Source organism: Lathamus discolor, chromosome 1, assembly GCF_037157495.1.
Source record: "Lathamus discolor isolate bLatDis1 chromosome 1, bLatDis1.hap1, whole genome shotgun sequence".
Classification (NCBI taxonomy): domain Eukaryota; kingdom Metazoa; phylum Chordata; class Aves; order Psittaciformes; family Psittacidae; genus Lathamus; species Lathamus discolor.
The window spans coordinates 121,606,332-121,621,736 of record NC_088884.1 but is presented as its reverse complement, the minus strand read 5'-3'; the positions used below and the strand labels follow the sequence as shown (position 1 = coordinate 121,621,736).

The 15,405-nt window shown below is 41.6% G+C and overlaps 1 protein-coding gene across 2 annotated transcripts in view; it reads left to right on the top strand.

Moving 5' to 3' along the window:
• Positions 1 to 3,810: 3,810 nt before the first annotated feature.
• PPID (peptidylprolyl isomerase D) overlaps positions 3,811 to 15,405 on the top strand; it is a 14,348-nt gene continuing 2,753 nt past the window's right edge. Inside the window, exons 1-7 of one of the 2 annotated variants that reach the window (XM_065693724.1) lie at positions 3,811 to 4,157; positions 5,879 to 6,019; positions 6,448 to 6,554; positions 9,296 to 9,484; positions 10,559 to 10,681; positions 12,281 to 12,387; positions 14,755 to 14,896. In XM_065693724.1, coding sequence (XP_065549796.1) covers positions 4,073 to 4,157; positions 5,879 to 6,019; positions 6,448 to 6,554; positions 9,296 to 9,484; positions 10,559 to 10,681; positions 12,281 to 12,387; positions 14,755 to 14,896 — 894 coding nt within the window. In that variant the 5' untranslated portion in view covers positions 3,811 to 4,072. The remainder of the gene's footprint in view (positions 4,158 to 5,878; positions 6,020 to 6,447; positions 6,555 to 9,295; positions 9,485 to 10,558; positions 10,682 to 12,280; positions 12,388 to 14,754; positions 14,897 to 15,405) is intronic. The other variant, XM_065693731.1, reaches the window with a different exon arrangement.

Sequence of the window (15,405 nt, the reverse complement as noted above, 5' to 3'; positions counted from 1 at the left end):
GACATTGTTAAATTGAATGTCTAAGCCTCCTGGCCCAGGACTCCATCCAAAGCCTCGCTGGAAAGCCTCATGTCCCAGATTTTCAGTGGCAAATTCTGTTGTGAGACTTCCTATTTCTGGTTGCACTCTGGTCTTTAAATCCATGCTGATGTAGTTCACCTTGAACTCCATTCTACATTAGATGAATCCAAAAAGGCTTTCTACATAAAAAAAAAAAAACCAAACCAAAAGTCATCATAATTGATATTTTCACAGAATCATAAAATGGTTTGGATTACAGGGGAACACAAAGATCCTCTAATTCTAACACCCCCCCCCCCCCCCCCGCTACAGGCAGGGACACCTTCCACTAGACCAGGTTGCTCCAAGCCCTGTCCAATCTGGCCTTGAACACTGAAAGGGGTGGGACATCTCCAGCTTCTCTGGGTAACCTGTGCCAGTGTCTCACCACTCTCAAGGTGAAGATTGTTTTCCCTAATGTCTAATTTAAGTCTCCTCTCTTTCAGTTTAAAGCCATTTCCCCTTGTCCTGTCACTACACACCCTTGTAAAAAGTCCCTCTCCAGCTTTTGGTAGGTTCCCTTTAGGTACTGGAAAGCTGGTTTAAGATCTCCTTGGAGACTTCTCTTCTCCAGGTTGAACAAGCCCTTTAATACCTTTCGGTGGTAACTACGATAAACAGTAGTATGCATTGACATGAAAGTGCAGTAATATACAGGACATACATTTGTATCAGAAGTGAGGGCAGGAATTCAGCAACAAAACTGTCATCCCACATCATCACTGTGGCAACTGTGGCCAGCAGCTCGCTAATGCTTTGGGCCTCTCCTTGCAAGCCATGGCTGTACTGTTAGTAGAAGTCATAGGCACCTTCTACCATATCTTCTCAGGTCCTAAATGTTACTCTTTGTTATTTGCCTCTGAAACATGTTCTAAGCAGAGCTACAATATACAGCTAAAAAGTCTGCTTATTTTTGCTTGGTTTTTAGCTAAACTATTTCTTTAGAATCAGTGTATCTGAAAGTGATGAGTAAATGCATGACTTCTTTCAATTTCTGTCATATTATGTCAGCTCTGTGTAGACACTTTTCTTTTTAAAACATCCCAAGATAAGTACATACAGTTCTTTCATTGTTTAACATTGCATTTTAATTCAGCTTAGAGGAATAATTTTAGAGTCAGTAACTGCTCATTATGGGTTTCATCTAGGACCTCTTTATTCAGCTTTATGGAGAAAGAGACTTGGTTCAGCCGGAAAACAATAAGCCTAATGATGAGAAAACAGATCTATTTTTTTCTCTCCTGTCTCATGTCTCTCTCATGAAGATGACATGCTTGATGTGCCAGGTCACATGGGAACAGCACATGATGCACCCTGTGTGTCACACGGCAACTGGCTGAGTGGCTGCTCTATTTCACAGAAGGCAGTGAAAGTGTCCGTACCAAGCCTGTTACCAAGAATCTGCTTATTGACAGTTTCTTTAATACCTGTTCTGAAAGCCAGTGAGGTGAGTGCTTCAGTCACTCCTCAGGTGGATCCCATCAGACTCTACTGGACCATATTCTGAAGCTACAGTTCCGTCTAGTGAAAACCCCACAGACAACTACTCTTATACAGACCAAAATGGCTTTTAATATCCCTAGACAAGGCAGTTCTACAGCGAGCCAAAGCACTCACCTTCTGGTGGAATGAACATGTTTAAGCTTCTACTTTCTTTACAGTGTCAAATACAGATTTAGAAGTGAGAAAGAGCAAGAAAATGAAACAAAAAGGCAAAAAATCCTAATCTGAATGTTTAAATACTTTCCTAGCTTACACAACCAGCAACAATTTTCCTAGCTTACACAATCAACAATTATCTTTATTTTACAATTTATTCTTTCAAGGATGCTGTTTGACAGGCTAGAATGACTATGAAATAAATTTGCTTATTGTGTCTTCAACAGAATGCAAGTTTTAGAATATATATGCATTTCTAAGCATTTATCAATGATAGCTTCTTTAGTCAGGAAGAGAGGAAGTGAAAAAAAAGATTTTTACAACGGGCTGATCCCCTTCTCTGATCTTTGCATTCAATCGGGCTGCAGCATTAGGCTAGCAATTTTGTGTATAACTTAATGTAATAATTTGAACATAAAATCACTCAGTAAATTCTTGACAGAGGTGACACTATACTTGTTTTTACAATCTGTCAATGACTATAAATTAATATGTAATTATGCTACGGCTGTGCTTTGGAGGTACTCATTCAGTTCACATATTTTCCAGAATCTCCTACTAACACTGAGAAAGTTGCTTGATTTCTGTCATTTAGCTCACATCTCCAAATTACCACAGGGACTGCCTCTTTCTTTGTACCTGTAAAGTACCTTGCACATAGGGACTCCCGAGCAGCTACTGCAATATGAATTACTAATCTAGAATCTAGACTATTCCAACTTGGCCGGAAAAAAACCTGCAGGGACTGCGTAAGCCTGCTCCTGGAAGCATGAATCACTGCTTCTTCCTGAGAGGAAGCTGCCAACAGCTCTTGCGGGGGACACACTCAACAAAACACAATTTACTCTGATGTCTGCTAAAGAAATCTCTTCTAGACCGTACTCACTTGGCTAGCAACTGCCTTGCTGAGATCACTTCTCCCACACCACTGCACCTCACCTAGGCTGAGCGTAATGATAAAAATATCTCAGCCAGTGACCACAGCCAGATGTCTGGTGACTTACAGGTGACTCAGAGCTCTGGTGCCTTTGACATTGTGGAACCTCCAGCACAGCTGCATGACCTGGCTCAGAGAGAGAAATGCCTTAGCATGGTTCCACTGATTCCTCACTAAGCATTCCCAGATGGTAGCAGACGGCTTTTCCTTCTGTTAAGGGCTCCCAGATGCAATACGCAACAGTACTTGGTGGCAATCACCTCTTCTATCCAACATCTGCACAGAGGCTGTAGGAATGATCGTGATGAAGTATATGGACTACAGTGTTAGTAATATCAATGCTACTTTTCTTTCAGTCTGGGAATTACAACTGCCCTCTGACACGTCTAATATTAAGAACACAGTGAAAGAGAGATGAAAAACAGCTTGGTGAAACTCAAGTCTAAACATACAAAGATGACATGAATTAAAGGAGAAAGCCTTTGGATGATACAATGAATCAAAAGATGAATATAGAATTTTCTGGGATGGATTAGAGAAGTCCAAGGAATAGAGAGGCTTCTTTAACTCAGCTGCATTCCCCAAAAGGCTGTAAGTTTGCAGGAGTCCAAGCCCAGCACCCTTCTGCTTTTCCCTCAACACATACCTTGCCTTCCTGATGCCAGTGAGCGCAGGATGTGGCCATGTTGACCATTCATCCACTTGGGAATTCTGCACCTTGAGGAGCCCCAACAAAGTCCTCTGATGGTATTCACATCCCTTGGTCAATGCAAGTGGCTGAAAGAGACTGCCTTGTAGTAGTTATTGTGATACTCACACTTTGGGAAGAAACACATTTTGTTTTCAGACCTTAAGAAGACAGGAGTTATTCGGGGTTTCTGACAGTCACTTGTGACAACGTGCCCATTTTTTCCATGGGTTGCAGCTTTTCACGAAGTCTGCATTTCTCTCCCGAAACATGATCCCCGGCACAATTAGAAATCCTTATCCTCACCCGCCTCTCCAGGCCTCCTCTGTGTGTGTAAAAACTCAAGGAAGAAGCGGGCATTCTTTCCTTTGCACACTACCCCCACGCATTTCAGGCTGCTCAGAGGCAGGCCGCAGGGGCAGGCCTTTCCTGCGGCCATCCGCGGGGCCCTGGCTCCGCGGTGCGGCACCCCGCCCGCAGCCAGACCACCAGCGGCTTGGGACGGCGGGGCGGGGCCGCGCCGGGGCACCGCGGGACAGCGCCAGAGCCCCGGCTCTCCCGTCCTCGCCTGACAGCAGCGGCCCCTGCCACCGTTAGCCCGGGGCCAGCCTCCCCCCCGCGGTCCCTGCTCCACCGCCACCCGCCCCGCCGGTGGGAGGAGCGGCGAGAGGCCCCGACCCCGCGGCGGCCGGGCAGGCGGAGCCAGCGCGCCGGCGGGCAGCTGCGGTATGTCGCACCCGTCGCCTGTGGCCCGGCCCAGCCAGCCCTCCAACCCCCGCACCTTCTTCGATGTGGACATCGGGGGCGAGCGAGGTGGGGAGGGGGCGGGAGCGGCGGGGCCCGGACCGGGTCGGGGGGGGCTGGGGACACCCCTGCGCTGAAGGCTCGGGGGCCGGGCCGGGCGGTGGGGAGCGGGCGGGAGCTGCGTGGCTCACGCCCGGGCCAGGCCGCGGAGCGGAACCTTCTCGACGAGGAGGAACAACCAGGGTTGGGCCCCGCACCGCGCCGGCTGGCGTCCCCCGGGCTGCGGGTACAGACAGCGGCCTCAGGGGAGGAGGAGAAGCACGGCCCGCCGTGAACGGCAGTCCCTGGGGCCGGGAGGGGCTTCCCCGGGGGCGCTGCGCGCTCCCTCCGAGGTTTCCCCAGCAGGACCGGCAGGCCCGAGGGAAACGGGGCACATGGCTGCACGGGTACCCCGCCGCGGGGCTGCCCACCTGAAGCAGTGTCCGTGCGGGATGCGCGGGAGCGGGCACCTCTGGTGCAGCCGCTGACGCCCTGCCACAGGCTCCCCTCAGAGACGCGCACCAGCCGCGGCCATGTGGGTGCAGGCCGCGGCGCGCTCCCCTGCTCCTGCTCACCCCCCGGCAGGGCTCGGCCTTGGTCAGGAAGGGTTCTGCCTCCCGGCGGTGACCACCCAGCCACTGTGGGCCCGCTGAGCCGGGCAGCTGCGGTGTAAGGAGGTGAAAGCTCAGGCGGGCCTGGTTGTGCCCTCGGCGCCCATTGCCAGGGTTGGAGGAGGTCACTGGAAAATCTCCGTGAACGGTCAAAATGGAAACCCGAAAACAACAACGTGGGAGCTGGGATGGTGCTTGAAAGTGCAGGTTCCCAGCGTTCGCATGGGTGAACATAGATGCTGCCTTTGTCAAGGCAGCACCTCTCATGTATTTGTTCTGCTGCTCAAAAGAATAAAAGAAGCAAGTCTGCAAGAGGATTTGTGGTTATTGACTTCCAGTTCTCTAATTTGTTTTCATTCCTGTATTAATTAGAATTAATATATTTACATTTAGCTTCCGGTAAAGTGAAGTTACGTTAACTAATTGTGAGGCTGATGAGAAAACAGGATCATCAACTGATGGCAGCTGCTAGGAGTGAGAAACAGCTCCCTGAGAACCCACTTTGTGAAAAGATGAGACTGACACAGAATCCATTTATCAACTATTACAGGATCTGTTAGCTACACAGGTTTCACTTCCTTCAGTTAAAACACGTACATTTTTTGATTTAACAATTGCTTGCAGCATCCGTAACTGTAAATAGCTATTATTCATCCTCAGGTATTACTGCACCTTAGTAAAATTGGGGTTTAAGAGGAGTAAGGTTAGTATACCTGTTCGGCATAAGCTTTTTGATCAAATAAAAGGCAAACCAGTCTTTTTAAATTTTGTCTATTTTTGATTGAATAAACTACATATATATGTTAAAATAGACATAAGTATACATGTTAAAGTACATAATTTGGCTTTAATACATGTGTGTGTAATTTCCTACATACATTTCCCTGGCAAAAGATGCATTTGACATTTTTGGCAGAATCTGGCTTTATTCCCCTTAAAGTGTTCTTGATAGTGGAATTCATTCTTGCTGATAATCTTGCTAAAAATCTGCTGTATCTGTGCCAGCAGTTGCCATTGAACAACCCCAAAATGCAAACTGAATAACAGTCAAGTCTGAAACATTGATTTCATTTGCCCAGTAACACATCATCATGCCAAGGATGGGACTTAAAAATATGCTTCATTCATCTCTCATTTCAGTTGGACGCATTGTCTTTGAATTATTTGCTGATGTTGTACCTAAAACTGCTGAAAATTTCCGTGCGTTATGTACGGGAGAGAAAGGAACGGGGCCTACCACTGGAAAACCTCTCCATTACAAAGGATGTCCTTTCCACAGAAGTAAGTTCTATGAAATCCTCTTTTCCTGTTGGTAACAGAAGTCCTACATTATCAGTATTTGAAATAAATAATATTTTGGAGCACTTGTTTAAGAAGTAGCTTGACTGAAAGTAAAGTTTTTGACTTTCTGATCCTCCTAATGATGAGATGTTCTTACCATGCATTGACAATAGTAAAATATAAACGCACTAGTAAGTTAGTAAAACTAGTCTAATGTGCACTGTGAGTAGGTTGAAATGAATTTCAGGTAAAGGATTAAATGTCAACTGAAAAGGAGTACTTAGGGGACACTTAATAAATAAAGGGTGGGTTTTGGTTTTATTTAAGTGTGGGTGCTGCTGACAGGGATTGCTCATCATCTCCAAATTATTTTTATTTCGTGCCTTTCCTGCTTTGCTGCTATATTTTATAATAATTTTCTTTTACAGTTATAAAGCAGTTCATGGTCCAGGGTGGAGATTTCTCAAACCAAAATGGCACAGGTGGAGAAAGTATCTATGGTGAAAAATTTGAAGATGAAAACTTTCATTATAAGGTACTCCATTGAAAATACTGGTTGTGTTCAGTTTTTGAAGTTTCACTGATTTTTGTTTTTCTTGATGTTCAGAATTAGCACTGTTTAGTCCAAGGTTCACGTATTTTTAAGCACTCAAACGAATGCAGCAAAAAAGCCACAACTGGTTTGTCCTTAAAGTCTTTGTTGAGTACAGAAGAAATACATGTATGAATACACAAAATGAGGTCAACTTCACTGAACAAAGTCAACCATAGCTCAATTTTTCTTTTTAATTGCACCATCAGAAATTCATTTGAAACAGTATTTTAGTTCTCATCAAATTAAGGGTATTATTATAAGAGAGTGGCAAATTTTGTTACTCAGACATATACAGTATGTTAGCATTTAATGGATTTTTTAACCATTTTTTTTTCATATACTAGTAACATGCAGGAGATCAGATGTGAGAAATACCTGTCTTAAGAAGTAGGGAATCCATGGTAGATCACAGAATTAATCCAAAAGATGAAAGAAAGCATTTTCCCCACTACATTTATTTTCAATGGTAAGAGAAGTAAATGGTTGTTCACAAGTGGCTTTTTTCACCCAAAATGTTGGAAAAACGTGATGTGAACAAAGCAAGTTTTTTAATATGCAAAGGCCTCAATTTGAGGATGTAATTTTAAAAGATGCTCTCTTTGATGGCAGAAATTCCTACTCTTTGCATTACTTATTCCCACTCTTGTATCAGAGCTCACTGTTCCATTACTAGCAACCATTAGCAGTTTTGTCAGCCCAGCAGTGTGAAGAGAGGCAGGAGCTGCGCTGCAAGAGTAGGAAATTATGGAACAATCTTTGTCCTCAAAATCAGGATCAAGTGACACCAGCGAGACTGCAAGTGCATGTGCTTTAGACCACAAGTACAATTTTAGATCAGCAGTTTTCTCAGGGTGTATCCTTTATCTTTTCTTGTTTCTTTTGCAAAGGCATAGCTTTCAAAACGTCCATTACCATTGTTCAGGCTTCTCGTCGTTATCAAAATCAAATGCAGTTGATGCCTCCAGAGTCTGTCTTTTGACATAAATTGACTTCTGAAAAAAATCTTTGTAAGCATTTTAGCATTTTAAGCATTTTACCTGGCTTTAAAAATGGCTATTCCAGGAAGGGAAGAAGACTGCTTTTTACCATGCGGTGCAGTAGGTATGCACACTTTAAGCCTACAATTTAAACAGTATTTGAAGATCTTCAAATCTAAGTACTACCTGTACACTGTGACTTAGATGTTTTGGATAGCAGACTTAGCTGTTCTGGAGAAAAACTGCAATCATAATAATTGTTTCTGAGTGCTCGTCTGTGTTCTCAGCTGTACAGAAAGGGCCGTGTGGCAGGAAAAAACCCCTTGTGAGTAATCACATCTTGAACCTGGATAGGAGTACCACTTGGAAACAACAAAAATAACACGTTTTTCAAGTACCCCTTACAGCAGCCAAGACACCCGGAGCTGTAGGTGTAACAGTCTCAGCACTGGAATTAACTGTGTTCATATGTCTAATTATGTGATAGCATATGAATGACTCCTCAATAATACTGACTAAAAAAATTACAGGCATTGTTGACCCATGTCTAAAACAAAGCCCTGACTGCAATTGTGTTTGCCTCTGAACAATATTGTAGGAAAACAAAATATAGTAATACTCTACTAGTCAGGTGTCAAAGTCCATTACCGGGTTTGGAGCAATAGCTGGAAATGTAGCCCATTCATCATAGACGTAATTACAGTTGGGAGAGATGTTCTCTGAAGTCTGACAGTTGCTATGGTGGTCTCCCTCCCCTTCTCCCCAGAATATCAAGTTTCTTAGGAATACCACAGTTTGCATGCTTCAGTATATATGCGTGGTATAACATGCTGATTTAAGTTAAACAGGGTTCCTTACACTTAATAACAGATCAGCCTGGGGAGAATAACATCTTACTGGCTGTGTCATGCCAGTTTAACAAGAGAATTGCAAGACATATGAAAAGTACATTTTTGCAGTACAAGTGAAAATGAAGTAATTTATGTGGTGGTGCAAGATAATTCTTATTTCAAAGAAGGAAAAAGTACTTGCAGCAAACAAGATAAACAATATTTTCTCATGTTGGGCTGTTTAATAAATTTTTGTTAGTTTGTGGCCCGGTAACATAAGCCAAAATAATTAGATGGTTAAAAATCGCAACAGAATAAAAACTGGCTCTCTGTGAAAGTGAAGGAGTTAACCTTCTCCCCTTCCTCCCCCAACCTTTAAATAATAAAGACCACAGACCCATAAACTCCACAGTTCTACAACATACTTTGGGTGAGCAGCCTTTATAAAATTAACAATACATACCCATCCTGAGAGTGTAACTTTGAAGTTGGTTTAAGTGGTGTTTATCTTTGTTTCTCAAGGCCAGTGGTCTTGAGTAATCCAGGGAGGAATTTCACGTGTCTCTCAGGCGATCTGTCCAAACTTGGCAGCACTGCAGGGATTGAGTGTACCAGAAGCAGACAGATGTTACAGCATCAAGTCACACAGGCGGCTCTGCTTGCTGGACTGCTATGTGGCGAGTAAAGGTGCAGAGCTGGGTATTTGCCCTCTTCAGTCCTGATGGGTAAAATTAATTGCTAACTATATGTAACTCGTTTACCAAGTTGCCATTACGGCTGTCCTTGCTGTATATATTAACTGCCTTACAGGATCTTCTGTATGGTTTTATAATAGATCTTTTATAGGTTGTGAATTTTCTTTTCCCCAACACAGCATGATAAACCAGGGCTGCTGAGCATGGCAAATGCAGGACCTGGTACTAATGGCTCTCAATTCTTCATTACAACGGTGCCTACTTCTCACCTGGATAAGAAACATGTGGTGTTTGGCCAAGTGATCAAAGGAATGGGAGTAGTTAAAATACTGGAAAATGTTGAAGTGAAAGGAGAAACTCCTGCTAAGGTAAGCAAAATCCAGAGCACCTACAGATGATGTTTATTCTTCCATTATATGATGTATATTCACTTATTATAAATGCTTGGTGTAATGTATACAACTGTTAAATGTTAGGCAGTTATTTTTATGAACAGTGTTAATTTCCATTTTGCTGTCCTTGTCAAGAGGCTTTTGTTGTTTTGCTGTAAATTTCCCCTGCACAAAAGAAATATTTATTGTTCAACACAGCTGTGAGGGTGGAAGCCTCTACCAGGGTGAAGGTGGAAATGCACAGCTAGAAGTGTAGGATGGGTGGTGGAATTAAAAGGTGGAATTCACAATCCTACCTAAGGGATATGTAATTCTTGTATTTCTGTAAAAGCAGTTGGTGTGTAGGTCAACTCAAGTCTGTGGTTTGAAAAATCAGTACCTCTGTAACTTTAAAAGACTTAGTATGTTAAGAAAGAACTGTCTTCTCTAATGCAGTAGAACTTCCATGTCTTGTGTTTTGCTGCAGCTCAGCCTGCTGCCAGTTCCTCTTCCAGCCTCTCCATGGAGCGTGGGTATGGTGTTCATGGAATGCTGCTCCTCTGAACTTAATGCTTTCTGCGACAAAAGCCTTTTGAAATCTGAAGAGGGACTTCTACCAGGGCATACAGGGATAGAACAAGGAGGAATGGCTTTAAACTGAAAGAGGGGAAGATTCAGATTAGATATTGTGTATTAGATAAGTTCTTCCCTGTGAGGGTAGTGAGGCACTGGCACAGGTTGCCCAGAGAAGCTGTGGCTGCCCCATCTCTGGCAGTTTTCAAGGCCAGGTTGGACAGGTTTTGAGCAACCTGGTTTAGTGGAATGTGTCTCTTTCTGTGGCAGGGGGTTGGAACTTGATAATCTTTAAGGTCACTTCCAGCCCAAACTATTCTGTGATTCTGTGATGAGGGTAGGCTAATGAAGTGGTGGGTTTCTGAAATCATTGTACCCAAACAACTGATGAAAAAGCATTTTTACTGAATTTGAAAGAGCACTCATCAGTTGTAGCTTTGTTTTGGGGGGAAGCTGTCTTAATAACTAACACTGCTATTTATACTTTATTTTTTTCAGTTGTGCGTCATTGCAGAATGTGGAGAACTAAAGGAAGGAGATGACTGGGGAATTGTGCCCCAGGATGGATCTGGAGATGCTCATCCAGATTTTCCTGAAGATTCAGATATGGACTTGAAAGATGTAAGTATTTTTCTTTCAAGGTATTTTACAGAATGTAAACCTGGTAGGTAATCTGTGATGATGTTCTCCTAACCCTTCTGTTCTTAGGAATCAGTCAAGGTCCTGATTAAATGGTGACAGTCAGTTTTAGGAAAGAGAGTGCTGTGGGAGTGGATTGCTCTCTCTTTTTTCCAGTACTAATTGCAGCTGATTTTTCCCCCATTAACTTAAACAACAGTTATTTAACAGTTACTGCACTTGTTTTTCTGTCCTTCATTTCTTTCTAATCTTGTTTGTGCTGTAGTGACAAATTGCAATTACTGGATCTCCATCCTGCAGATGACTAAATGTTGGACTTACACACTTTTTCTGTGCAACTTTTAAAATATCCATCCTTAAAAATATTTTGCTTCACGTACTAGAAATAATAAAAGATCAACCTTTAAAAAAGATTTTCACTACATCAGAGCTAGTTGTGTTCAATTCCCAGTAGTTGTTTGCTGCTTAGGTTGTTCAAACTGAAGGGAGACCTGACGGTGAGAGCTAGGGAGCAGACTGGTAAAAGCAGCTCTTCTGCAGGTTTTTACTTCTTCATGAAGTGAAATAGACAAACTGTAAATCAGTGAATTTACAGAGGGGCAGAAAAAGGAGGCTGCACGTGTAGGTTCCAAATAGAGTATTGGAAATAGAACAGTAAAGAAACATTACAGCTAGAAACCAAGACACTCCTTGTATAAGGCCACTGAGAATGACTTCAGCCTGTGGAATTGTTTTAGGATAGATAGCATTTGCTGTGGTTCAGAACTGAAGTTGGCAGGTGCCTGCCTTTAAACTAGTTCGTATAAACTAATTACAGAAACCATGATGACATTGGTCTCATGCTGTAATCAGTTTGTTTCCAAGGTCACTGATTCTAGTAGAGTAGAAGGGTAAACCGATAGCATTACAAATGGCAATATATACATTCGACGGAGCTTAAGACAGCTGTGCTATAGACAGCAGTAATTATAAACTTTCATTGCCACTGGAAAAGTAACTTAACACTGGAAATGTATGCCATTCTGGAAATAGAAACAATGGATTCAATAAAGACAGGCAGTTGTTCTTTTTCTCCTTCTACAGGTGTTTTAAGTGTTTTGATAGAAGAATTGTGTTGAAAAAACCTCTAGTTTGAGTGTGTGCAGAGTTCAGGGGACTCTTACCATTCTGAGAAGCAGAAGACAGGTTTTTTTTCTGGGGAATAAGTCAGTCTTGGTTGAATACTTTGGTTGTTAACATGTCTTCTTTTACATGAGTAACGGTCAACACCTTTATATATAGCTCTCTGTGGGTAGCAGCATCTAGGGGAAGGAGTTGAACTGCTATGTTGTTTCTGGTATTTTCTCACCCTTTATACTGTAGAAAACCCATTAGGAATTTAATCTTTCAGACTATTGTGTTACATAAAAGTAGAAAATTTTATGGGAGTGGTTTGAAGCTAGTCTTTGCCTACAATTGGAATGTTTTTATTCAGAGATTTTATAATCTTTGAAAGAGGATGGACCTGGGTTAAACATTGAGTTATTCAAGACTTCTTTCATAAGTACATTCATACTTTATATTTTCCATCTATTTTATTAGGTTGACAAGATTGTGGCCATAGCAGAAGACATAAAGAATATAGGAAATACTTTCTTCAAATCGCAAAATTGGGCACTGGCAGCTAAAAAGTATAGTAAAAGTTTACGGTAAGGCTATCATCATTCAATCAGGTAGTTCTTGTAACCCAAATTAATACTGATATCAAGCAGTGATACGTGCATTTAAAAAGTGCCTGTTGCTGTGCTTTCTTCTTTTTTAAACAAAGAGCCTTCTAAATCTGGAAAAGATCTGGTTGATTTTTAGCTACTTACTCAAGCAGGTCTTCTCATTGCTATAGGTAAGAGCTATAGGCAGGAAGTATAGTTTAGAACTGACTAAATGCTCTTTTAATACTCTTGGTGTGCTGGTGCATAACTGGGAAGAAAGCACAATAGTAGACAGGGTAGTCAATGGACAGGAAAGGAGGGAGATACTTTTTTCTCAGATTTCTAAAAACCAGTAGGTTTAGCAAACGGGTCAGTTCGAGTACCCCAAATGTGAGCCTTATTAATTTGCCATTATTTTTTCTGAGGCTTCATACCACCATCCTGACTCCACGTATACTGCAGAATCATGCCTTCAAAATCATGGCGGTCTTGCTTCTGTTTCGATACTGCTCCTTTCTTTTTTTTCATGCTTTTTGCTTTATGTATATGAGCTTCTCCTGTATATATTCTTTTTCTCAAGTTATACTGACCTTTATCCCTACCTTCTCAATGATCACTGGTTAACTAGCAGTAACAATGAAAGAAAAAGAATTTGGGCATATTTAATGCTTCAGCTGAGTTTTTAACTGACTGGGATTCAAACAAATGTCTTTCTGAGCCATAAATATCTATGTAATATCTGTTAAATTACAGATACTAACTCAAGATGCAGCGTTTCCCCCAGCCTCAAAAAGCCCCTCATAGACCAACAGAAAACCTTAAGTAAATAGGATTTCTGTGTAAGCCTTTCAGAAATCACCCAGAAAAGAGGATGAAATGGATCTTTAGGGCTTTGTGTGTTGTAGCTGTCCATTTCTTCTCTCCATTTGTAGAGCAGTATCATCCCTTACAACTAGTTGCCTTGCTTACTCTTAAGCCCACCCAGTGAAGGCTCTTCAAATTTGAGCAGATGTTTTCTATTTGGTCCCTATTTGTTTGTCTTTGTGGATTGAAAGGATACTAACTTTTGTGGGGTAAACAAATTCGATCCTTCCAGCTGATCTTTATAGGTCAGACTTTTGTGGACATGCCCTGTTGTTTCGTACTAAAATCAAATGCTTTCTGTATTTTATGTATACACCTTTATGTACAGTGGTGTATGTTAGCTGGCATTGCATCAAACTGAAAAGCATAGAATAGCTCCTGGCGAGGTATCTCCCATGTCTTAACTACAGCTCACCAGCAAACCATCCTGGCAGTGGTGTTTTGTTTTTTTTTTTTTACCAACAGGAACCATTATAACTCTATGTTCTTTTTCCTCTCCTACTGGTGCTTAAACATTTTTATTTATTTATTTTATATGTAAGAATTGACATTTAAAAAAAAAACAACCCACCATATTACTTCTTGTTGTCTTTCATGTTTTGGTGTGATTTATAAATATTAGAGATGTTCATTTCAAACATAACTCTCCTTAGCTTTTTGCCCTTTTCTCTCTCTGCTGGTTCTCATCTTTTTTAAGTATTGCTTATTTCTGTGATCCAAAGTTGCATACATGCCATGCAACAGTCATAGGGCATGCAGAAATAGAACTTACATAGGCACTGATCTGCAAAGAGAGCACTAATCATGGCATGCTCAAAATGTGAATGTATGCAACTTGACATAAAAACTGACAGCATTAGCACACCATAATTCAAGAATGAGTTACAGTTTGCCTACCAGTTTTGCTGTGAAACAGATGTTCTAAATGATGTGGCTTAGTCCTGAACTAGTGTCAGTTTTGAAGTTCAGGAAAAAAGTTGTGAAGACAGTGGAAAGAAGGTGGAGTTATTAATGCTCATAAACCACCCTCCTTTACAAGGTAAAGTTAGCGTCTGATTTTAGCCATAGATTCCTACACCAATTAAAATATTGCTGAGGGACCTGAAGTAGAGATGAAACTTCCCATGAACATGGAAGGTGCAGTGGTAGCGCTTTTGGCCACTAATGAGAACATGTTTTGGGGAATAAACAATCACTGAGAGAAATCCTAATGGTTTCATGCCATCTAAATAGTGCATATGTCTAAGAAAAAGAATGCTACTAGTACAGTGGAGGACTAGGAGTTACAGGAAAACGTTCACCACCAGGGAGTTAATCTTTCTTGTCAGGATAGGTCTTGTATATTTAGTTAATAGATACTTGTAATAGTGGAATTGAAGCTGCTTTAAAAATACCACTTCGGATAGGCCAGTTTGCAAATACTTGTAGAAAGATAGCTAAAGGCAGAACAAAATGGGAGTTGCAAAATTAATACATGTGCTTTGTAAATCTGTTTTTCTGCAGGTATGTAGAAGCTTCTGAAGCACTGGCAGAGGAGGTAGACAAACCAAAGCTAAAAACTGTTGCTCTGACCTGCATTCTAAACATTGGTGCTTGTAAACTAAAACTGTCGGATTGGCAGGCAGCCATTGAAAGTTGTTCAGAGGTAAAGTTAATGTCTAGTATTTTGATTAACAGTTGTCCTAGATAGAAAATGGAGACTGAAACTGCGAAGCTTTTTTACAGTCTTCTCACAAGCTTTATGATTTGAAAGTAAACAAAGTGGAAGGCTGATTGTGAAGTTATCACTAACTTTTCCAGTACATGGCTTTTAAAAAAGATTTTGAAATGGAAAATGACTCATTAGAATCAAACAAAAGAGGGGTGTTGCTTACTGCCAGATAAAATGCACACTGTCGCTGTCAGTTTGGTTTGCAGAGCTGATTTTTGTATTACAACGTTAAAACTGTCTTCAGTGAAAGAGGAATACTTTTCTCTGGAATACTGGCACGAGCAAAACATTCTACTTGTTTTTAGACTGATGGTCTTGTACTTTATTCTAACTAAAGCCCTTTTCAGATAGGCTTAGTAGTGAGATGAAATCAGTGAATAGGAGGAAAGAAGGAAATAATAAATATGGAAACATTGAAAAATAATAGAATGAAAGGGTGGAGA